Source organism: Rhinatrema bivittatum, chromosome 8 (assembly GCF_901001135.1).
Source record: "Rhinatrema bivittatum chromosome 8, aRhiBiv1.1, whole genome shotgun sequence".
Lineage (NCBI taxonomy): Eukaryota > Metazoa > Chordata > Amphibia > Gymnophiona > Rhinatrematidae > Rhinatrema > Rhinatrema bivittatum.
The window spans coordinates 159,208,535-159,234,523 of record NC_042622.1 but is presented as its reverse complement, the minus strand read 5'-3'; the positions used below and the strand labels follow the sequence as shown (position 1 = coordinate 159,234,523).

Below are 25,989 nucleotides of genomic sequence, written 5' to 3'. Positions count from 1 at the left end.
AAGAGACTTATGCAGTAGTAATAGTGCCTCCTTTTTTTTTTCTGCTTAACCATTCTTCTTCCTATGAATCCAAGCATGTTTCTCACTTTTGCTGTGCACTTATCTACCTGTTTGGCAACCTTGAGATCATCAGATACAGTCATCCCTAGATCTCATTCTTGTTTCATACTTAGAAGAATTTCGTCTCATATACTGTACCGTTCCCTTCGGTTTTTGAAGCCCAAATGCATGACTCAGCATTTTTTAGTATTAAATCTTAGAACATAAGATATGCCATACTGGATCCTACCAAGGGTCCATTTAGCCCAGTATCCTGTTTCCAACACTGGCCAATCCAAGTCACATGTACCTGGTAAGTACGCAAACATTAGATAGATCACAAGCTTTACCATCATAACAATTTATGGATTTATCCTCTAGGAACTTATCCAAACCTTTTTGAAATCCAGTTACACTAACAGCTATAACCACATCCTCTGGCAATGAATTCCAGTGCTTAGCTGTGCGCTGAATGAGAGAATTTTTGGTAATTTAATGGATTGCTCCCAGCCCTTCTATTTTATCTGAGAGAGTAAATAGCCAATTTACATTAACTTGTTCAAGTCCTTTCATGATTTTGTAGACTTCTATCGTATTATCATATCCCCCTCAATCGTTTCTTCTCCAAACTAAACAGCCCTAACGTCTTTAGCCTTGTCTCATAGGGCAGCCGTTTCATGCCACTTATCATTTTGGTTGCCCTTCTCTGCACTTTTTCCAGTACATCTAAATCATTGTACACAGTATTCAAGGTGCAGTCTCACCACGGAGCAATACAGAGGCATTATGACATCCTCCTTTTTATTTTCCATTCCTTTCCTAATAATTCCTGATCTGTTCAATTTTTTGATCACCACAGCACACTGAGCTGACGATTTCAATGTATTAACCACTATGACACCTAGATCTCTTTCCTGAGTGGTAACTCCTAAGATAGAACCTACCATTATGTAACTCCAGCAAGGGTTATTTTTTACTATATGCATTGCTTTGCACTTGTCCATGTTAAATTTCATTTGCCATTTGGAAGCCCAATCTTCCAGTTTTGCAAGGTTCTCCTGCAATTCATCACAATCTGCTTGAGATTTAATTTTGTGTCATCCGCAAATTTGATCCACCTCACTTGTCATACCCCTTTCCAGATCATTTATAAATATATTAAAAAGCACCAAGTACAGATCCCTGAGGCACTCCACTGTTTACCTTTTTCCACTGTGAAAACTGATCATTTAATCCTACTCTGTTTCCTGTCTTTTAACCAACTTGCAATCCACAAAAGAACATCGCCTCCTATCTTATGACTTTTTAGCTTTCTTAGAAGCCTCTCATGTGGGACTTTGTTGACTGCCTTCTGATAATCCAATTACGCCACATCTACTGGTTCACCTTTGTCCACATGTTTTATTCACCTCATGTAGGAGATTTGTGAGGCAAGGCTTCCCTTGGGTAAATCCATATTGACTGTGTCCCTTCAAACCATGTCTATCTAAATATTTTGTGATTTTATTCTTTATAACAGTTTCCACGATTTTTCCCGGCACTGAAGTCAGGCTCACAGTCTATAGTTTCCTGGATCACCCCTGGATCCCTTTCTAAATATGGGGTTACATTGGCCATCTTCCAGTCCTCAGGTACATCGGATGATTTTAATGATAAGTTACAAATTTTTACTAATGGTTCTGAAATTTCATTTTTTTTAGTTCTTTCAGAACCCTGGGCTATATGCCATCCGGTCCAGGTGATTTACTACTCTTCAGTTTGTCAGTCAGCCTTCCACATCTTCTAGGTTCACCTTGATTTGGTTCAGTTGATCTGAATCATCACCCATGAAAACCTTCTCCTAAATGGATATTTCTCCAACATCCTCTTCAGTAAACAATGGAGCAAATCTTTCTGCGAATCTTTCTGCGATGGCCTTATCTTCTCCAAGTGCCCCTTTAATCGATTGATCATCCAATGGTCCAACCGACTCCCTCGCAGGCTTTCTGCTTCAGATAGATTTAAAGTTTTTATTGTGAGATTTTGCGTCTATGGCCAACTTCTTTTCAAATTCTCTTAGTCTGTCTTATCAGTGTCTTAAATTTAACTTGCCAGTGCTTATGCTTTATCCTATTTTCTTCTGATGGATCCTTTTTCCAATTTTTGAATGAAGATGTTTTGACCAAAATAGCCTCTTTCACCTCACCTTTTAACCATGACGGTAAACGTTTTCCCTTCCTTCTACCTTTCTTAATGCGTGGAATACATCTGGTCTGTCCTTCTAGGATGGGTTGGGTTTTTTTCCCAACAATGTCCATGTCTGTTGCGTACTTTTTGTTTGTAGTTGCACCTTTCAGTTTTATTCTAACAATTTTTCTCATTTTATCAGTTTCTCTTTTGAAAGTTTAACGTTAGAGCCGTGGATTTACATACTGTACTCCTTCCAGTCATTAATTCATATTTGATCATATGAGTACTATTGCCAAGCGGCCACCACCACTGTTACCTCTGACACCAAATCCTGCGCTCCACTGAGAATTAGTTTTAAAATGTCTCCCTCTCTCATTGGTTCCTGAACCAATTGCTCCATAAAACTGTCATTTATTCTATCCAGGAGCTTTATCTGTCTAACATGCCTTGATGTTTCACTTACCCAGTCAATATTGGCGTAATTGAAATCTTCAAAAAAGAAGTGGAAACAAAAAATTAATTATAATATAGCCTAGAAAGTGTCAGCAAGCCTGACGTTGTGAAACTTAAAAAGTAACCAACCAGTCTTCTAATCATCCACCTTCAAAAAATCTTTTAATGAAAAAAAATGTATTTTTGTTATTTTTATAAATTTTTCTAAAATGTCCTCTGTTTTCAAAACAGTATGTGGTGAAAGACTCTTAAATGTTTTTTTTTATCCAACCAGCCCTGGTTGGATAAAAAAACAAACAAACAAAAAAAAACCCCCAAAAAAACATTTGAGTCTTTCACCACATACTGTTTTGAAAACAGAGGACATTTTAGAAAAATTTATAAAAATAACAAAAATACATTTTTTTTTCATTAAAAGATTTTTTGAAGGTGGATGATTAGAAGACCGGTTGGTTACTTTTTAAGTTTCACAACGTCAGGCTTGCTGACACTTTCTAGGCTATATTATAATTAATTTTTGGTTTCCACTTCTTTTTTGATGATTATATACTGTGTGGTTTACCACTGACTCCTTTTGACTAAGTTGGGTAATTGAAATCTCCCATTCTACTGCACTACCAATTTAGTTAGCTTCCCTAATTTCTCTTAATGTTTCACTGTCCATCTCACAATTTTGGCCAGGTAGATGGTACTATACTCCTATCACTATTCTCTTCCCCAACACACAATGGATTTCTACCCATAAAGATTCGATTGTGCATTTAGTCTCATGCAGGATCTTGATCCTGTTGGATTCTATGCCATCCCAGACATAAAGCGCCTCCCCGCTACCAAGATGCTCCTCTCTGTCATTGTGATATAATTTGTACCCCGGGATAGCACTTTCCCATTGGTTAACCTGTTTCCACCATGTCTCATATGCCAATTAAGTCTGTCATCATTCATTGCTATATACTCTAATTCTCTTCTTAGACTTCTGGCATTTGCATACAAGCATTTTAAAGTGTGTGTTTTTGTTTGCATTTATGTTCTGCTTTTCAGTTGACAGAGATAAATTGGAATCTTTTAGCTCAGGTGAGTTTTTAATTATAGGCACTTGGACTACTTTTTTTTTTTATTATTGGAACCTCTCTGTTGAGATGCCCTAATTCTAATGCTTCATTAGTATCCTTTGAAGATACCTCCCTCTGAACCATGAGTTGCTGAGTGACTGTTGCCTTTCCCCTTTGTGTGAAGACTAATATTCTGCTGTCCTTGGGAAAACACCTGTTACAGATAAGCAACTTTGCTTTCCTCAAGCTTTGCTAGATCTCTCTTCATGATTTCCACACCTTCCTGGATGTCTAACCTGTTTTGGTCACATCCGCAAAAAAACAATTCTTTCTGATAGCCCTTCTGCAATATTGGTTTAAAAAATTTGGAAAAGAACCTGTCAAGGACCAGTTCCTGTGGCATACCATTAGTAATGCCCCCGTCCTTGGAGAGAATGCCATTTACAACTACCCTTTTTCACTTCCTACTCAACCCAGTCAGTCTCTTTAGGGCCCAATACCAAAGGCGCCCAGGTAATTTATAAGTCGCCTGTATGGAATTGTCAGAGGCCATGCTGGAATCTAAGTATACTATATCTAATACTGTCATCTGATTTCACTCTCTGGTCACCGAATCAAAGAAATTGATAAGCTTTATCTGACAGAACTTATATATATATATACTAAAACCATGTGCCCTTGCATCTTGTAATCCATTGGATTCCAGAAACTGCACTATCCTCTGATTTAGCAGCAATTCCACTAATTTATTTACTATAGAGTTTAGACTAGCCGACCTGAAGTTTCCAGCCTTCTCCTTCCACTTTTGTGAAGAGGAACTACTTTCAACTCTAAAGAAGCATTGAATATGTCTGCCAACTGAGCTGCCAGAACTTCTCTAAATTCCCTTAATATCCTCAGATGTATTTCACCTGGCCCCATCTCTTTATCTACTTTTTTAGCTAGCTCCTCCCAGTCTTCTGAAAATTGTTTGATTTACCTTGCTTCCAAATCTGTGTGTGTCCTTTTTCTGTGGTCCTGTTCTCTGCCCTCCCTCAGTGAATGTAGAACAGAAGTATTTGTTAAACATTCTCTTTTTCCTCACCAGCATCTCTACTTCCTCCCTTCATCTCTGAATCTAATAATTTCCACATAAGCAATGCAGTTCTGATGCTTTAATATTTTTTATATGCCACTCTTCCTGCCTTTTTTCCTACCATGTCCTTCCTAAATAGATTGTAGTTCTGCATAACTATATCCCAGTCATAGTTGTCTGTGTAGCACATCTCTGTGATAGTCACTACATCCAAGTTATCCTATTGAATGACTGCTTCTAGATCTAGGACTTTATTTCTCATACTACAAACATCAGTAAACATCCTTTTCCAGACATTCCCCTTTTTCCCCATTCTCCTTAGACAAGCAAGGCTGAATTAGCCATAGCATATAGATGACATCATCCAATGGTGCCGAATAGATCACTCTCTCTCGGAACTTAGTAGAGCTTTTACTGTACTGGGTGTTCCCATAGTAATACTGCCTTGTGAACCCTTCAGTTAATTTTTGTCTATAGTGCAGTCTGGATGTGTTCCTCTGTCTCTCTTTTTTTTCCTTTTAAACAGGCCTCCTTTTTCAAGTGTTTTTTCTGTCTCAACAGCCCTTAGTGCTTTAAAAAAAAAAAAAAAAAGTTGTTAAATTCTTAGGCCCAAGAAGCCATTTGTTAGTGGATTCAAGATAAGATGTCAATCACATGCACAACACTTGATTACAAGTGTCTGCATCCCTACTATGACTCTGCAGAGTAACAGAGACTTTAAGATGACAGAGCTTTGGAGTCAAACAGATCTCCTCCTCATAGTTGGGTAGTAAGTCGAACAAAAGCTCCTCTTTTAAGGCTCCCCTTACTGCTGGTACAGCCTGAGGATCTGGTGGGGTAGATGAAACTCCGTTTAAAGAAGAGAATGTATGGGAAGAGTTAGGAAAACTGAAAGTGGTCAAGGCCATGGGTCTAGCTGAGATTCATCCCAGGCTACTGAGGGGAGCTCAGAGATGAGCTGGCGGGTCTGCTGCATGACCTGTTCAGTAGATCCCTGGAAACGGGAGTGGTGCCGAGTGATTAGAGGTGGTCCCGCTTCACAAGAGCGGTAGCAGAGAGGAGCTGAAAACTATAGGACAGATAGCCTCACCTCTGTGATGGGAGAATTAATGGAGACACTGCTGAAGGAAAGGATAGAGATCTACAGTCAGGAGGATTGCTAGATCTGAGGCAGCATGGATTCACCAGGGGAAGGTCCTGTCAGACAAATCCTTATTTTTTTGATTGGGTGACTAAAGAATTGAATTGAGGAAGAGCACTTAATGTGATCTACTTGCTTTTGATACGGTCCCGCATAGGAGGCTTGTGAATAAAATGAGAAACTTGGGAGTGTGCGCCAAGGTGGTGGCATGGATTACAAACTGGCTGATGGATAGAAGACAGCATGTGATGGTAAATGGAATCTATTCTGAAGAGAGAACAGTGTTAGTGCAGTACCACAAGCATCTGTGTTGGAACCGGTTCTGTTCAATATCTTTGGAGTGACATTGCCAAAGGGATAGAAGGTAAAGTTTGTCTGTTTGCTGCTGATACTAAGATCTGCAACAGAGTGGACACACCGGAAGGAGTAGAGAGAATGAGCATGATTTAAGGAAGCTTGAACCAGTGGTCTAAGGTATGGCAGCTGGGATTCAATGCCAAGAAGTGCAGAGTCATGCATCTGGGGTGCGGTAATCCAAAAGAGCTGTATGTTATGGGGGGTGAAGGGCTGTTGTGCACAGAGCAAGCGAGGGACCTTGGGGTGATAATCTTGCGATCTGAAGATGGCGAAGCAATGTGACAAGGTGATTGCTAAAGCCAAAAGAATGCTGGGCTGCATAGAGAGAAGAATAACCAGTAAGAAAAAGGAGGTGGTGATCCCCCTTGTACAGGTTCTTGGTGAGGCCTCACCTGAAATACTGTGTTCCTTTCTGGAGACCATATCTCAAAAGGGACAGAGACAGGATGGAGACAGTCCAGAGAAGGACGACCAAAATGGTGGTGGTGGTGGGTCTCCATCAAATGGTTTATGAGGAGAGGTTGAAGGACGTAAATATGTATACCCTGGGAGAGAGGAGATACAGGGGAGATATGATACAGACCTTCAGATACCTTTTCTGTTGGAAAGAAATGAGTAGAACTACAGGTCACGTAATGACTCCAGGGAGGACGACTTGGAACCAATGTCAGGAAATATTTCTTCACAGTGAGGGTGGTGGATGCCTGGAATGCCTTTCCGGGGGAGGTGATGAAGACAAAAACAGTGAAAGATTTCAAAGGGGCATGGGATAAACACTGTGGATCCCTAAAGGCTAGAGGATGGAAATGAAGAAAAGAGTGCATGGGGGTAACTTGCTGGTGTGGCGGTTATTGCTCTCTGCTTCATTGGCAGGGGGAAAAGAGGGAAAGGGGAATTAGATTCAGACAGCAACCAAAAAGGACATTGAATTTTACTGTTGCTGCTGTTACTACCCTTAACCAATACGTCTGCTATTTTTGATGCATCTCCAACATTGTTCTCTGCTTCAACGGCAAGAGGTAAAGGGGAATTTCTCAGACAGCAACCAACAAGTGCCCTGTCTTTGTCAGTCTGAGAAATTGATAACTATGGGGGTAACTTGTATGGCATGGCAGATGCTACCATAAGCTTGCTAGGAAGACTAGATGGACCATTTGGTCCTTTTCTGCTGTCGCATCTATGTTTCTATGGTTGTTTCAGACCCTTTGAGTGGGTGCTGGTTTCCTAAGTGCCACAGGCACAGGATCCTGATGCATTGGCTGGAGTCAAGGTTCTGTCTCTTCAGCGAAATGCAAGAGCCCAGCATTATCAGTACATTTGAAACAGAAATTTGGCATGGTCAGCATGATAGAAGCATAACGGCCAATGCCATGGATGCAACAGCATCCATGCCATTGCTATAACCAGTGCCATCTGTACAGAAGAGCCTGAAATCATCTGAACATCAATATTTCTTTATGGTTCTGTTGCTTTTTCAGGTGCAAAAGCAGAAGGTGTCTCCTGTGCCTTCTATGCACAACTCAAACATGCTGACAGGATTAGAAGGACATGTTAAATTTCCCTCTTTCTTCACATAGCTTGAAGTTCTAGCACCCATCTGCTCCCTTCTCCCTCTGTTTTTCAGAGCAGTACAGGCCTGGATTGTCCAGGAGCCACTCTGTGGAGCTCACAGAGTAATGATATTATTCTGGTTTCAAAGAGGATGTCTCTTCACCAGCACCTATCCTGGAGGCATCAGTGTATAGATAATGTCTTTACCTACTTAGCTACTAGCCATAAAGGAGGACCTTTACCTCCATCCCAGTCTGAGACTGCACACCTAGGGAAGTTCCATCTATTTCCACCCTGGTCACTCTATCTTCATCAGGATCTTGGTAAGCACTGATGCAGTCAAAGGAGGGGTCTATGGGCATTCCCTTAGACACCAGATCAGACTGGGCAAAGAAAACAAGAATTTTCTCTAACACTCCACCTGGGGCTTCTGCTTTCATTTGGGTTAAATTATATAACAATTTAGGAAAATAATTGCCAAACTGGATCATACCAAGGATCCAACAAGCCCAGTATCCTGTTTCCAATTCAGGATCCTATACAGTAGGTAGATCCCATGTTGCTAATGCCCAGGGATAAATAGTGGCTTTTCCCAAGTCTGTCTGATTAATAAGTTTATTGCCGTCTCCACCAAAACCTTGTCCAAACCTTTTTTTAAACCAATCTATGCTAGCTGCCTTTACCTCATTCTGCAAGAATGAATTCCAGAGCTTACTTTTGTATGCTGAATGAAAAATGTTTCTCCAATTTGTTTTTGTTCCACTTGTGGACCCTGGGACATAAAGTGGAGTTGGCGCAACCTGTAGGGTGAAGCCCTACTGGTCCCCACTGTTGGCAGGCAGAGTTGGACAAGACAGAGGCCAAACTGGAGCTTTGCCTTTACCAGCCCATGTTCCCCTCGGGCTGAGCCGGTGGGGCCTCTTCAGGTTGGGGGTCAGTGGCAGGCGGCATTCAGGAATATCCAGGAGGCAGGCAGTAGCCAGTGGCAGGCAGTGTTCAGGAATATCCAGGAGGCAGGCTGAGGTCAATACCTGGTATATGACTGAAGGGAAAAGCAGGACGGATAGGCAGAGCAGGAAGGCAAGGAGCAAAAACAGATGAGAATATGAGATGATGTAGAGAACTGAAGAATTGACCACAGGAGCTGGAAATGAAGACGAGGACCACTGAAGATGAAGGCAAGGACTACTGGAACTGAAGATAAAGACAAGGAACTGGAACGGAAGACTAAGAACACTGAATCAGCAGTAGGGAGATCTATTGCTGAGGCAAAGAAGAGGTGCACAGGAAGGCCTTTTATAGGCTAGTAGCATGATGTCATCAAGGGGTGTCACTGGCCCTTTCCAGTCACGGTCCCTTTAAAAGACAACTGTCAGGTGCGTGCACGCCCTAGGGGGAGCTGGGATGAGCGTTGGCATCCTGCTGTGAAGAACCTCAGTGGCATCCTGCTGCATTGAAGAAGGTAGGGAGCCGAGGAATCTGACGGCATTGGGACGTGACTGGTGAGGCCCGGCCCATGGTGGTAAGTGTGGCAGCTTGTGGGAGGAACCCTTGGACCGCCAAATGCAATAGTACCTTCCCCTTAAATCCCCTCCCTGAGGCTCAGGGTATCCTAAGATAAAACTCCTTTAGTAAGTTATGGTCCAATATATTGGAAGCTATCTCCCAGGAGTTGTCCTCCAGACCATAATTCTTCCATGATAGAAGGTACTCAATCTTTTTGCTCCTAAGGCAAGAGTCCAAGACTACTTCAACCTTGTATATATTGCATCTCCATCGGTAGTTACTTCCATTGGTTTGAGTGGTGCCCTAGAGGGTAATGAGAGCACTAGTGGTTTGAGTAGTGATACATGAAAGATATGTATTCTTAGCATAGCTAGCAGCTTTAATTGATATGTGTCGGGTCCCATACTTCTGAATACAGAGAATGGTCTAATGTAGTGCAGAGCCAGGTGCATAGAAGGAACCCACAGGTGTAGATGCCTTTGTTCTTGGCCACACTTTCTCTCCATTCTTAAAAGAAGAGTACCCTGTGGCTGTTAACATGGGTATTGTGAGGAAATTCAGTCCAGGGTAAGAGAGTAGCCCAATTGTCCTGACTCTCATTGACGTATGAGTGGGGGAAGGTCTTGAGAGTCCTTTTGATCCACTCTGCTTGTCAGTTTCCTTGGGGATGATAGGTAGTAGTGAAGCCCAGCATGATAAATTTCTTACAAAGAGAGTGCCAGTATTTTGCAGTAATTTTATACTTCTTGGTGTGGCAATATGTGCTTTGGAAGGCTATGTAGATGAACGACATGAGTAAACAGGCATACCAATTCTGGTGCGGACAGAAGGCCCGGTAGTGGAATAAAGTGTGCTATCTTAGAGAAATGATCAATGATCACCCAGATCACTGTGGCGCCGACTGAGAGGGGAAAGTCCACGATGAAGTCCATTGACAGGTGGGTCCAGGGTTCTCTGGGGGTTGGTAATGGCTTTAACAGCCCCCAGGGTCAGCCATGTAGCGCTTTTTTGCTGGGCACAGGTTGGGCATGAATCACCATACGTTCTGACATCTTAATTCATTTGGGGCCACCAGTAATAGCGCTGAAGCAATTCCAATGTTCAAACCCATCCAGGGTGACCTGAGACATGAGTCATAGGCCCATTTCAACACCCTTTCATGCAATCAAGAGGGTACAATCGTCTTCTCTTGAGGGATGGTCATGGAGGAGGTCAGAAGTATTTTAGCAGTGTCAATGATATGCCTGGGGGACTCTGGAGTATCCTCAGTCTGGAAGGAACGTGAGAGAGCATCTGCCCATTGGTTCTTGAGCACGTGGCGGTACCACAGTTCGAAGTTGAAGCGGGCGAAGAACAAGAAGCAACGAGCCTGCCTTGCATTTAGTTGCTGATCTTGGTGAAAATGCTTGAGGTTTGTGTGATGTGTATATATTGTGATACGGTGTTGAGCTCCTTTGAGTAGACGAGCCAGAGATGACCTATGCCATAGTTGCTCTCTGCAGGCGAGAACTTCTTTGAAAAGAAGGAACAGGATGAAGTACTACTTCTGCCGAATGTTGACTTAAAACTGCCCCTACAAAGCGCTGAGATATTAACTTACAGGATAAAGGGCTGCTTGAGGTCTGGATGACATAAGCAGGGCCCATTCAAAAAGGTGTTCTTCAGTTTCTGGAATGCCTCTACGACTTTGGGGGACCAGTCTTTGGTGCTGGCACCTTTACGGGTAAGAACAGTGAGAGGGGCTACCACGGAGGAACAGTTTGGGATAAACTGACGATAGTAGTTAGCAAATCCCAAGAATCTCTGCTGCGTTCGGAGCCCTATAGGACAAAGCCAATCCCTAATAGCTTTTACTTTATCGGAATCCATGTGGAATCCGTTAAGTGAGATGATGTATCTCAGGGGAGATGTTCTTCACGCTCGAAAAATCATTTTTCTATGTTGACAAATTGTTCTCTTGCAAGTGTTGCAAGACTGTGCACGTGTCCCTGTGATGGGTGCAGAAGTCTTGAGAGCAGATCAATATGTTGTCTAGATACACTCGACTTCACAACTATAAAATAGGTCATGAAAAATTTCATTGACCATCTTTTGAAAAACTGCTGGTGCGTTGCACAGCCAAAAAGGAATAACTAGATACTCAAGAGTCCATCACAAGTGTTAAAAGCAGTTTTCTACTCGTCGCCCGCCTAATTCGCATGAGGTTATATGTGCCCCCCCACCCCCCAAGGTCTAGTTTGGTGAAATTCTTCATGCCTTGAAGGTGGTCAAAGAGAGTAATGTCAATGGTAAGGGGTAACTGTTCTTTTTTGTGGTTGCATTTAGGCCCCAATAATCAGTACTTGGCCTGAGGGCGTCCTTCACCACAAATAAAAACCTGGCTTCTGCTGGGGAGGAGAAAGGGCAGATGAAGCCATGCTCAAAGTTTTCCCAGATATGTTCGATCATGGCTCGAGTCTCGGAAAGCGACAAGTGATACCATGTCTCCACGGGGAGGGTCTATCTGGGGAAGCTCGATCCCGCAACTGTATGAATGGTGAGGGGACAGAGTCTCGGCCTTTTGCTTAGAAAAGACGTCTTTGAAGTCCTCATAATGCGGGGAAGCTCTGGAAGTGCTGTTGCTATGATCAGGTGGCAAAGAGCTTCCACGTGCTCCAGACTGGAATCCATATATTTGGCCCCATCTGGTAAGCTGTAGAGTAGCCTAGTCAAATTGGGCCCATGCTTTTGAAACTAGGGTAATCCCAGGACAATAGAATGTATGGCCTTTGTGATCACATGGAAACTGATTCTTTCGTGGTGGAGTGGACCCATGTGTAATATCATTGGGGTTGTACTCAAGGTGATCTAGCCAGGAAAAAGGTCTCTGTGGATGGAAGAGATTATCAGAGGAGAATCCCTTTGGACTGTTGGAATGAGGAACTGATCCATGAGTTTCTTCATAATGAAGTTCCCATCAGAACTTGAATCCAAAAATGCCTGTGTGGAGAATCTGATAAAATCCCACTCTGTGGTCATGGGGAGTAATAGTTGGAGTTGGAACAATAAGGCTTGGGGTCATCTCTCCACTGGACCCTAGGCATTGGAGTTTCCCAGTTTCAGTGGGCATTGAGCTACTAGATTTCCCTGGTCAGCGCAATATAAACACAGGCCCTGCTGACTTTGGCAGAGCCTCTCCTCAGGGGTCAGACTGCTGTGGCTTATTTGCATCGGTTCTTCAGAAGAGACAGAGGTCGGGGGAGCAGGAGTTGGAGGTGAAAATGGCCATTGGAATCAGGGTGTCAAACCTATTGTGCCTTTTGCGGTCAATCTTCCCAGTGAATACTATAATTCCCTGTAAGGAAGCTGGGAGGTCCCAAGCGGGAGGTCATCCTTGATCTTAGGGGGAGACACCTCAAGGAAGGATGAGGCAGTCTTCCTGCCAGTTGAGCTCCATTGTCAGGGTTCTAAATTCAATGGCATACTTGGTCAGGGGCCTGGAGCCCTGGTGAAAGTGGAGTAAGTCTGAGGCCATGGTGGCTATACGGCCAGTTTCTTCAAAGATTGTTTTGAACTGGTCTGTGAATTGCTGCAGATTATGCAGCAAGGGATCCACATGCTCCCAGAAAGGGGGGGGGGGGGTGCCCCCACGCAAAAGCTGCTCCATTTAACAAGAGAATGTAAGCCATCTTGGTCAAGTCATCTGGAAATAAGGATGCTTGGAGAGCAAAGAGCATGCAGCACTGATTCAGGATCCCCCTGCATTTCTTGGGGTCTTTGGTGGAGCCAGTAGCTAAGGCAAGAGATGGTTAGATGCCACTGGAGGTAGTGGGGCTGCTGGAATGGAGAGTGTGTGCAGTCAAGTGGATACCTGGTTCTTAGTGGTAGCCAGGATTTTTGGTTTTTTCTGCTGGTATTGTATTTTATGGGCAAAATCCAGGATGGCCTGCAAGGATGTCCTGTCCACTGGGTACAAGGCCTCTGCAATCTGTTGCATTCCTGGACCCTTGGACTGAGGTGGAGTTGGTGCAATCTGCAGGGAGGAGACTGCTCGTCCCCACTGACAGCAGGCGGAGTCAGACGAGGCAGAGGCCCAACTGCAGCTTCGTACCTCTGCACCAGTCCCAATGCATATCCCTGAACTACTCCACTGTTTTCCTTTCTCCTCTGAGAAAACTGACCATTTATTCCTACTCTGTTTCCTATGTTTTTAACCATTTTGCAATTCACAATTGAACATTGCTCCCTATTCCATGACTTTTTATCTTCCTCAAGAGTTTCTCATGGTGGAATTTGTCAAATGCCTTTTGAATACCAAATACACTATATCAGCTGGATCACCATTATCCATATGCTTATGGTGACCTGTTTGCGGGGCTGAGCAGCTTACCTGTCTTGCTTTGTCTAGGTTTAAAAAGTATAAATTAATAGAACTTTATTCTGTATTTTCCCAATATGTATTGCTTTTTATCTGTTTTGTTCACTGATTTGATTACTGATAATCTCAACTGTTAGAAGCCCTCCCTAGCTCTCTACCCACCCATTCCAGAGTTTGCTCTTCTAATATATTTTTTTCTGAGAAAGATAATTGCAGTAATTGGTAAGATAATTTACTAATTCTTTATCAGATAAAAGGATTTCTCTATCAAATCAAAAACTATCAAATCAAAAACTGAAAACATGGCTTTTCCTACAGGTTTATACTTAACCCTTATGCTCTCCTCTCTCCCTTACTCCTACAGCCTTGCCCACTAATGTACTTAAATGTACATCCCCTTTTTCTTTCTCACCACACCTAACTTTTTGTTGGCAATTATTCATATCGATTGTATATCGATCGTATATCAATTGTATATAAGACTTCTATCCCATTTCTTTTCTCATACCCAGCTTTTCTCTTTTCCAATTGTGTTTTATAAAATTCATTCTATTTATTTATAGACTCATAAATTCATTCTATTTATTTATAGACTTATAAATTCAGTGAGATAACAATTTGCTTTGTACCACTATATTATTTTTCCCTTTCATTGTTCCACTGTTCTCTCCCCTCCCCCCCAGTTAACAAGTTTATTGTAAAGCACTATTGCATATGTTCGTTAACAAGTTTATTGTAAAGTTTATTGTTTATTGTAAATGTTATTGTTTATTGTAAAGCACTGTTGCACATATTCGTTCTATTTGGCACAGCTGCAATGTTTCTGTTAATTGTGAACCGATGTGAGGTTACTAAACAAATGTCGGTATATAAAAACTGCAAATAAATAAATCAGTCAAATGTTTAGAAAGTATAAAAGATCTGAAAAAGAGGAACACAGGGAAGCATATTTGGTGAAACTGAGGGAGATAGAAATCAGGAAAGCAAAAGGACAAGCTGAAGAAAGGATTGCCAAAGAGGTAAAGCAGGGTGACAAAACATTTTCAGATTTACCAGCGAAAGAAGGGAGGCCCATAGTGGTATAGTGAAATTGAAAGATGATTAAGAGCAATATGTGGAGAACGATGAAAAAATGGCAGAAATATTAAACAAATATTTTAGTTGGTGCTCCTGAAGAAGTCCCTGGAGAAGGACGATTGCTGCTTGATAAGACCATGGATGTGAGTGGAGTAATACAATCCTGTTTACGGGAGAGAATGTATGGAAACAGCTAGGAAACCTGAAAGTGAACAAGACTATGGGAGCAGATGAAGTATATCCCAGGATATTTAAGGAAATCAGAGATGTGCTGGCTGGTCCACTGAAAGACCTGTTCAGTTGATGCCTGGAAATGGGAGTGGTGCCACGTGATTGGAGAACAGCAGTTGTCCCGCTTCACGAGTGGTAGCAGAGAGGAGGCCGGAATCTGCAGGTCAGTTAAGCCTCACTTTGGTGGTAGGAAAATTGATGAAGACTCTGCTGAAAGAAAGGATAGTGAACTGTTTACAGTCTGATAGGTTTAATGGATCCCAGGCAGCAAGGATTCCCCAGGGGAAAGTCCTGACAGACAAATCTGATTCTTTTTTGATTGAGTGACTAGAGAATTAGATGAAAAAAAGAGCACACAATGTGATTTACTTGGATTTCAGCAAAGCTTTTGATACAGTACTGCATAGGTAGCTCATGAATAAAATGAGAACCTTGGGTGTAGGTGTGAAGATGGAGTGGATTACTTAACTGGTTGACTGACAGGAAACAATGTGTAATGGTAAATGGAATCCACTTTGAGAGAATGGTATTAAGTAGAATGCCTCAAGGATCGGATTCTGTTCAATATCCTCATGAGCAACATTGTAGAGGGGTTAGAAGGGAAAATTTTCCTTTTTACAGAGTGGACCAGCCTGAAAGAGTACAGAAAATAAATAGTGATTTAAGAAAAATTGAAGAGTGTTCAAAGATTTGGCAACTGGGACTGAATGCCAAAAAGTGCAGAAATGTGCCCCTTGGGTTCAAAAATTCAAAAGAGCCGTATGTGATGAGGGGTGAAAGACTATCATGTACGGACCAGGAGAGAGACCTTGTGGTGATTGTCTGGTAATCTGAAGACGGTGAAGCAATGTGACAAGGCGATAGCTAAAGCCAGAAGGATGCTGGGCTGCATACAGAAAGGTATAACAAGCAGGAAAAGGGAAGTAATAATGCTCTTGTATGGTCATGGTGAGGCCTTAACTGGAGTACTGTGTGCAGTTCTGTTCAGTATCTTAAAAAGAACATGAATAGAATAGAAACTGTGCAGAGGAAGGTGACCAAAAATGGTGTGGGATTTGTTTCAGAAGACCTATGAGGAAAAACTGAAGGATCTAAATATATACACCCTGGAGGAGAGAAGGTGCAGGGGAGATTTGATACAGACCTTCAGATACCTGACAAGTATGAACGATGTGCAAACATCAAACCTTTACTGCCGGAAATGAAAGAGTAGAACTAAAGTTAATGATTTGAAACTTCAGGGGTAACAACTAAGAACCAATATCAGAAATATTTCTTCACAGAGAAGGGTGGTGGATACCTGCAGTGTCCTCCCAGAAGAGATGGTGAAGATGAGAACAGTTAATTCAAAAGAGCATGGGTCAAACACTGTGGATCCTTAAACAATTAAAGAAAGTGTTGGTATAATGTTTCTGCTTGTGGGTAACTTGCACAGAGCAGCAGTTACTACTCTTAACAGCGCATGGGGTAACCTGCATGGAGCGGTAGTTACTGCCAAAAGCATATTGCTGGGCTGACTTGATGGACCATTTAGCCTTTTTCTGCAGTCATTACTATGTTACTCTAACCTCTTCAAAAAAAATGTGGCAAATTGCTGAGGTAAGACTTGCCCTGTGTAAATCCTTGCTGGCTGTGCCCCTTTAAACCATGCATTTCTATATGTTCTGTGATTTTATTCTGTAGAATAGTTACAATTTTTCCTGGTAATAAAGTCAGGATCTCAAGTCTGTAGTTTTCTGGATCACCTTTGGAGCCTTTTTAAAGGTCATGATCACATTGGCCACCCTGCAATCTTCATATACAATAGACTTTTATAATAGGTTGCACATTTCATTTTTTAGTTCTTTCAGAACTTAGAAATGAGGTATACAATCCATTTAAGCGTAGCCCGGCTCTACGATAGTGTAGTATTATAGAAAGGTAAGCAATGGGTATCCATAATCACTTAGCCTTAAGACTGAGTCTCCTGCCACTCCAAGTAGGGTTTCCATATTTAAAAAAAAGTGTAGGGATGCTGTGATATAGGTCATATGATGGTGAGTGTGTAGCCTAGTCAATACTTCAGAGATTGCGGGGACTTTAACTTGCTTCCAATAGGCTGCAAATGTACACAAGCCATTATAAATACCTGCAAGCAGAATCTATGCTGATACTTATCCAGAGCCTCGTAAGGCAAATTGAGTAAGACACGATGGGCAGTTGGGTCTATCCTCCATCCCAAAATCTGCAAGAGCCAGAAATCAGTGACAGAAAAACATGACCACCAGATATGATAGAGGGAACCAACTTGCCTATACTGTCTCCAGCATTTTTCCACAACTCTGGGGTCTATGGCATGCAGCTTAACTGGGGTAAGGTACCATCTATATAATAGTTTATAGCAGTTTTCTAGCAGAGCTGCAGAAACAGAGCACTTTCGAGCATACATAAATGCTAGGTCCCAGTCATCTATACTCATGACTTCCCCCAAGGTCTGACTCCCAAGCTAAAACATGTTTATGCGGGTCCTCGGATTCCTTATTTAATAAAGAGTAAATCTTTGAGATCACACCATGCAGCTTATATGTATAGTCACAGTGGTGTTCAAGAATGCTTTTACCCCCTCCATGTGCAAAGTTAAATAGTTGAGAAAGCACAAAATGATGAACACGTGCATAAGCCAAAAAGCTTGTGGCCTCTAAATTATATTGATCGGTAAGGGAGCTTTGAGACATAATACTTCCCTGGGACATATGCTCAAAGCGAGTAATACCCCTGCTTTTCCAAGACTGAAACATGCTGCTTGAGATGCCTGATGGGAATAGGACATTTTAAAGAAGTGCGAAGAAAAGAAACATTGCCCCACTCCCACCAATTTGGACTTCCACTGTGACCAGACCTTTAATGTGACAAAGTGAGCTAGGAATACACTTTAACGGTCTCCAAGAAGTTCTAGGTTTACATGGGAGGGCTGTAAGAGGCATGGCTCCAATCAACCATTGTTCAATTAATACCCACTGCTTGGGGGAATTCTGCCTCTACATATTTAATAAGGACCTTAATTGGGAGACTGCAAAATACTAGTGGATATTAGGTACCCCTAATTTTCCAAGTGCTTTTGGCTGATAAAAGTACCCATCTTGACACCCTAGGTGGCCTGCGATTCCATATGAAATCGTGAATTCTTTTCTGCCAGGCATGCAGTGTTGTAGTCGAGATAAATACTAGCAGTTTGGAGAAAAAGTATACAAAGCGAGGTAGGTTGTTCATCATAATTGCAATTCACTCTAGCCAGGGGAGCCTCTCTCTATGCCACTGATCTAAGTCCTTGCCTATTTGTTTCAGTAGTGGAATATAATTAAGATTAAGCACATTTTGGATGCGGGGCTCAATACGTATCCCTAAATATTTGAGGGATGACAGCCCATTTAAATGGAAATGTGCTTTTAACATGTCTGACTGCAAGGCAGGTAGGTTAATGTTTAAAGTTTCTGATTCATTGTAGTTCACCTTGAAGCCAGATACAGCACTAAACTGGTTAAGTTCATGTACCAGGTTGGGTAGTGATAAGTCGGGGTTGGTCAGAGTAACCATTATATCATCTGTGAATAAGGATAACTTGTAGTGCCCTGCCCCTACTTTTACCCCTGTGATTTAATCGGAAGCATGTATCCTGGTAGCAAGAGGCTCAAGAAATAAAGCAAAAAGTGGGGACGGGGCATCCCTGCCTCACTCCCCAGCCAATTGCGAAACGATGTCCATACCTCACATTAACTTTCATGCATGCCTGTGGTGATCGGCACAAACTCCGTACCCAGTGGATAAAGAAAGGACCAAAGCCAATTTTCTCCATTAGTTTGAAAAGGAAGGGCCAATGTACCCTATCGAACACTTTTTAGGTGTTGAGAAATAGCAGTAAGGTTGGAACATACTCTCTTTGAACTCACCAGAAGAAATCAGTGATCTTACGGACATTGTTCGTTGTCATATGAGTGGGTATAAAGCCGACCTGATCAGAGTGTACTAGTTCTGGGATGATTTGATTTAATCGTTCTGCTAGTATCCTAGCTAGGATCTTAAGATCCAAGTTGATTAAAGAAATTGGACAGTACAACCCACATAATGTGGAGTCTCGACCTAGTTTCGTGATAACCGATATTCCGGCCACATTGGCTGCTTCCATAATAAAGCCCCCTTCTTGGATATAGTTGAAATATTCAGTTAAGGGCGCTACTAAAATATGTGAGAACGTTTTGTAATATGCACTGGAAAAACCCGATTTTAAGGACTTTATAACCTGAAGGACCTCGGGGGCACTAATTGGCCTGTCTAGGAGGAGCTTTTCTTCCTCCAGGATTGACGGCAGGGTAATGGGAGCTAGGTACCTGTCAATAGCATCATCTTTTATACTCTAATCCTTTTCATATAAGGAGGCATAGAATTGGGAAAAGCACTGCCTGATTTCTCTAGATGACGTATGAATTCCCCATCAGGGTTTTTTAATTTTAGAAATAACACATTGTCCTTTGGCAGCTTTCATTCTCCTTGCCAGGTACTTCCCAGCTTTATTGCCCCCCTCAAAGTAGACATGTTTATTGATCTCCATCTGGTGGGTAATAAAGTCATCCTCCAATGCTTGGAGTTCAGATCTCACTATTAGCAATTGATTCTATAAGGTAGGGGATTGTGATAGCATGTGCCTGCGAGAGAGGTCCGTAATTCTGCCTGACAGGATATGTCGCCACTGTTATTTCTCCCATTTACAAAAAGCAGTCTGTATCGGCTTATCCACCAGAAAATAATCTATTCGGGAGTAGGTGTTATGGGGTGTGGAGTAAAAAGTATACATGTGCGATTTCGGGTGACTTTGCCTCCAGATGTCCACCAGGCTCCATTGGGCTATAACCTTAAGAAAGCATTTTCCTTGCCTTCCACATAGACTTAGATGGTAGGGGCTGATGAATCAAGCTGGGGACAGCAAGAGATGCTAAAATCTCCCCCAATTAATAAAAAGCCCTCCACATGAGATAGTAAAGTATCTGCCAGAGAACTAAAAGAAGACATTTGTTCCTGATTAGGTACGTATAGGGTAACAATAATGAAAATATCATTTCCTAGCCGTAATTTGGGCAGAAAAAAATCTGCCATGCGGATCAGTGAGTTGAAATAAAACATCAAAAATCACATGGCATGAAATCAAGATGCCTACCCCTGTATACCTTTCTCAACATGTGCTTTTCACTAGGAATTGATAAGGGAAATTCTTATTAAATAGTAGCTTTTCATGTCTTTTTCTCAGATGTGTCTCTGAGACACCAACTCTTGAAAAAGCAGGCTACACTTACGCTGTGTATTAAGGTCTTTTACGTTGTACAGGATGCGAGTAGCAATGCAAATAAGGCCTAAGACATTGCAAAAACCCTTGATATATGGGTAAGAGCCACGTTACCTTCCGTATGTATAATAACTATAATAAAATTAGAGAATACCAGGTGCACATAACCGTATCTCCCCATCCCACCCTTAAATATAATATCTAACAAAATCCTCATGTAGATCTCTCTTACTATGGTAGGCAGTGATAATCAAAGGAAGAATGAGAGCAAAACCACGCTCCCTCATATGGAGTATATATAAACATCAAAATTACCATCGATATGCATCACAAGTAAGTTTAGGCTTACTCAGTTCTATATATATTGCCACAGAGCTTATACCAACAACATCATATGCAATTCGCCCCGAGTTCTTCCACAATGGAAAAAACATTTGGAGGCATGGAAACACAGTTACATAATCTGGGTCTTAGCTAAGTCTTCTCATCATCCTTCTTCTGACGACATAGATTGTATGTCCTCAGCATGCTGCCTGAGCTGCCGGTCTCCCTTTCCTGCCCATCGCCATCTTGGAAAGGTGTGTGTTGGACTCATGACACTAGGTGATTTCGAGATGGAGAATTTCACTGGCAAGATGGCCTTCTTGAAGGCTTCGGCTGCTTCAACGATAGACTTGATCCAGTAGGTAGTGCTGTTCGACCAAACTGCAATCCAAAGAGGAAGGTCCACTTATATACTTATATCAGATGTTCTCCCCTCTCAGCGTGGTTGTAACTTCTTTCAGTTCGGTCCGCTTATGGAGAGTTAATGGAGCCAGATCATTAAAAATTGCATTAGTATGTCCCTCACACCTCCAATTTGTTTTCCTCCTCGCAGCCTCGTAGATGCATGTCTTGAGTAAGTAACTATGAAGACAAATGATATCATGGGCCCGATTGGGAAGTTTAGGGCCCAGTGAGCATGCTTGATCACAATTCTCCGTTGCAGGGAATCTGGTTGTTAGGTGTTATCTTGATTGTTCACTAGAAGGGCCTTGCTGATTTTTTTGGCCACTTCTCTTGCATTTGTGAATTCCGGCAGCTCAGGGACCCATCGGATGCGCAGGTTACACCTCCTGGAGTGGTTCTCTAAGTCCTCCAACTTCTTTAAAAGAGAATCTCATTCCATTTGGATAGTCTTTTGTTCAACTATTTTGTGTAAGGAGTTGTCCTGGCCATCTATGTGGGTCTCCATTCACGTGGCCTCTCAGAGCCATCACGTCATTCCGCACCTCAGAAATGGATGCCAGCAGATCGGATTTATGCTGTTTCAAGTCTGCGAAGAGTTCCAAAAACCAACCATGTATTTCATCTCTCATGGAGAATTTTGTTACTCCGAGGCCCTCAGGCATAGGGGCCGGTTCGGGAGCCATTTCCTTAGTACTGGGGTTAGCAGAGGCCTGGGCACCATCGGCACGATCCTCCTCACCCGTGTGTTTTTGATACTAAAACTGCTTCAAATCCGCAGTTTTGCATTTTGCTGCCATCTGCTGCGATTTAGGGATCAAAAAAGGCACTTTGTAGTGTTGAAGATGCACGGATGGCTGCAATAATCGATGGATTCAGTATTGAGGGCCTGGACCTCTGTGATTAAGCCACCATCTTCAGCGATGACGTCACCAGCCTCCAATTTGGAATCTTTTTAACTAAATTTTTTCTTTAACCTAATGGTACATGGGTTACTATCAGGATGCTCTGTTTATTATTCTTTGAAGATACTTCCCTGTAAACTACATGCTGCTGAGCGACTATCTGCTTTCCCCCAAGTTTTAGTGTAAAAGCTGCTCTGTCTCCTTTTTAAAGGTTAGTGCCCACAGCCTTGTATGACTCTAGTTAAGATGAAGCCCATCGTTTCAGAATAGGCTTCACTTTCCCCAAAATATTGCCAGCTCCTAAAAAAAACTATTGTGTCATCTTTACATTGAGACACTTTGGAGCTCTGCCTATCTCTGGGAGTCCTTCATGTGGAACAGGAAGCATTCCAGAGAATGCTACCCTGGAGGTTCTGGATTTTAACTTTCTATCTAAAAGCCTAAATATGGCTTCCAGACCCTCCCTTCCACACCTTTCTGTGTTGTTGGTGTCCACATGTACCACGACAGCTGGCTTCTCCCAACACTGTCTAAAATCCTGTCTAGGTGACACATGAGGTCTGCTACATTCATACCAGGCAGGCAAGTTACCTAGCAAGCTCCATATTCACCAACTACCCAGCCCATGTACATTCCTAATGATTTAAATCACCAACTGTGACAACTGACCTTACCCTTCCCTCCTGGGCACAATCCCTTGGGGACCTGCCCTTGGTACGAGAGGATAATGCATCATCTGGAGAGCATGTCTTAACTACAGTATCATTTCCTGCTACCCAAAGTAGATGTTTTCCATCCAGCTGACCTTGCTCCTCCAAGGTATCACAGGGGCTGTCAGACTGGAGTTGGGACTTGCCTGCTGTGTCCCTGAAGGTCTCCTCTATATACCTGTCTGTCTGCTTCAGCAACTCCAGTTTTGTCACTGTAGGCTACAGAGATGGGACTCGTTCACTGAGAGTCAGGAATTCTTTGTACTAAGCACACAGATACAACCTCTCACCAACTGATAGATAATCATACATTTGGCACTTGGTACAAAAGACTGGAAGGCTCCCATCTCTCTGCTGGACTGCTGTCTGTATCCTAATATTGTACTTTTAGTTAATTTAGGTTGATAAGGGAGTAGGGATTTGTAAACCAAAATCCTTTAAATTTGTGTGTTATATTTAATGCTAATTTGGCAAAGACCTGCAAGGGGACAATTATTAATTTATTGATGAGGGCTGGGCCACTTCCTTGTTTTAGATAAATCCCTGATTGATTTTTGGTGTGAAAATATCTCTTGTTCCCTTAAATGTGTTGAGTCTATAACTCTCAGATTCTGCTTAGGGGTGGGTGGGAGATGCTTGATTGCCTGCATTGTATGGTGCCAATACCTACACGCATTTGCTCCATCATCAAATCTTTTTATATTCCATCTCAAGGAGTGGCTGCTGCTATTGAAGCCCGATGAATGGCTTAGTTATATGCTAGCAGCTTCCAGGACGATGTTCATGAAACTGGCAGACATCCCATGTTCCAGAGAGAATCTTTTCAGAGACAAGGTCAGAGAAACCATGGTGCAGAGGAGGTTATATGCTTTTAAGTGGAAAAGATTTTTGCCTTAGTTTTATTCAACATCCCTGGATCCCTCTGCATGCTACTTAAGGATCTTCTTAGATACCTGTTCTCCCCTTTTTTGTTAGTACTTGCACTTCTGTGAAGGTAAATTTGAATCCCATTGCAGTATACCATCCTTATGCCAAATTCACAATGGCATTGTGGCATACAAAATTCAATCTCAAAACCTGTTGTGTCCTGTGATCTCAACTTTGTCCTTGCTCAATTAATGAAACTTCCTTTCAAACCATGTTCCACTGAAATTCCTTATCTGGAAGATGGTATGTTTAGTGACAATCATTTCAGCAAGATAAGTGTGCAAATTACAAGCCTTAATCTGTTATTTGCCTTATCTTCAGTTTTTTGACAACAGAGGTGCTTCATACTCACCCAAAATTTCTGCCAGAAGTTGTTTCTGTGATTCATATTAATCAGGCCATTGTCTTCCCCATGTTTTTTCAAAAGCCGCATGCACATAGGAGCGAGAAGCCCCTACATTCACGGGACTGTAAGAAGGCCATAGCTTACTACTTACGGAGAACTCAACTGCATTGAGAGTTTGACCCATTGATTAACTCCTCTAATCCTAACATAATGGGCATAGCAGTTGTTAGATATATTGAGGCTGATATTCAAAATGGTACTTAGCCGGGTAAGTACTACTTATCCGGCTAAGTGGCGCTGCTGAATATCTGGCTAGAATCAGCAGGCACAACTTACCCAGGTAAGTCACTTATCTGGAAAAGATTTTAGCTGAGTTAGGGGCAAAGAATGGGCAGATAAGGGATGAGTTGAGTTAGCTGGATAAGTTACTGGCTTATTCGATGTTCAGAGTTAGCAGCTAAACTATTTGACAGCTCTGGTCAGGGCATAGGGCTGACCAAAGTTAGCTGATTTAACTTTATCCAGCTAACTTTAAAATACAGGGTATATTCTGCAGCATAAGTGCACTGCTGAATATTCAGCAGTGCACTTATGATTATCCAGCTAAATAGCTGGATAATCATACATATTCAGCCGCTCAATGGCTGAATATGTACTTCCATATTTCCAATTGACTATATTGCACACTGTTATTCACTGGCTGGCCTCCAAGTCACAAACTGTCACAGCTCATCAAGTTAGAGCCATGGTGACTTCAGTTGCTCATCTAAGCGCTGTTCTATCGAAGATATTAGCAAAGCTATAACGCAGTCAATTGTACATCCCTTTACATCTATCTACTGTCTGGACAATCTTCAAGAATATCTGATTTTGATTTCATATCTGAAATAGAAGTCATTAACATCCTAGAAAAGATGAATCTGTAAGGGGCAGAGTGAGCAAGAATCCTTCATGCTGTAGCATTGTTGCTACCTCAAGGCCAAATCCACGAGGCCTATGCCGGCAGCTGGAGAACGAATTTTGACATGGGCAGGCTAGAACTTCACCTGTTCCAGCCACCTTTCTGCGAGTTGAGCCCTTTGACTCAAGCGGCTGGCAGGACAGGTTGTTCAAGGGAATTAAGACAGAGTATGGAGATAGTCAAAGAATCAGGGCTAGTGGTAGACAAGACATAGTCAAGCTTCAGGACTAAGGTCAGATCCAGGCAGCAAGGTGATATTCAAAGCTGAGATGAAAACTGGAGAGACAGGACAAGACAGACAAAGAATGAAGCAACAAGACAGGGCAAGATGAGACCCAAGGACAAGGCAGGGGGGAGTCAACAAAGATTGGACAGGGATAGAAATAAGACAAGGCAAAGAGAGGCAAGGCTGGACTGGGCTGGACTGAGCTGGCATGTAGGACGAGGCTTGGCTGGGCTGGAGAACATGAACCATAAGGTAAAGTACCATTTGCAAGGCAGAGGCGTCTGATGGGCCCTTTTTTAGGGTTTGAGGTGGTGACATTATCAAGGGGCACTATGACCTTTTTCCACCTCATGCCCTTTAAAGGCAGAGATGTCTGTTCCATGTGCATGTAGGGAGATGCTCTGTGGTGGCGGTTCTGGCAGCATCCTGCCACGCAGATGGAGGTCAATGGCATTTGCCGCGGAGAGGGGCCTAGAGTGTCTGGCAGTGTTAGGGTGAATAGTGAAGACAATAGGAATCGGATGTTGAAAAGCAAGCCCTTTATTAAGAATGCCCAACTCTGGCCGAGTTTCGCTCTTTTGTACAGAGCTGCCTCAGGGGCAATTGATTGAACCAGGACTTGAATTGGTTAACATTGATGATATCGCAATGATATTCCTCCAACGTGGTTGAGTTCGTATCAAATCAGAAGAGCTTCTTTCTTATCCACACAGCATTGCCATGTGATATCAACAGTGAAGACAATAATATTCAATAGGTTGCAAATTCGAACTCGGCCAGAGTCTGGCATTCTTAATAAAGGGCTTGCTTTTCATCATCCGATTCCTATTGTCTTCACTGTTACACAGCCTACTGGATCGGCTACC

General features: G+C 42.4%; 1 protein-coding gene across 17 annotated transcripts in view; it reads left to right on the top strand.

The window, feature by feature from the left end:
* ZNF618 (zinc finger protein 618) overlaps nt 1–25,989 on the top strand; it is a 638,793-nt gene that overhangs the window by 373,226 nt on the left and 239,578 nt on the right. The window contains exon 1 of one of the 17 annotated variants that reach the window (XM_029611902.1): nt 23,378–23,497. The exons of the other annotated variants lie outside the window; for them this stretch is intronic. Within the exon in view, the coding sequence (XP_029467762.1) occupies nt 23,467–23,497 (31 nt within the window). The 5' untranslated portion in view covers nt 23,378–23,466. Of the gene's footprint in view, nt 1–23,377; nt 23,498–25,989 lie in introns of those variants that run through there. 17 annotated transcript variants of the gene reach the window in all.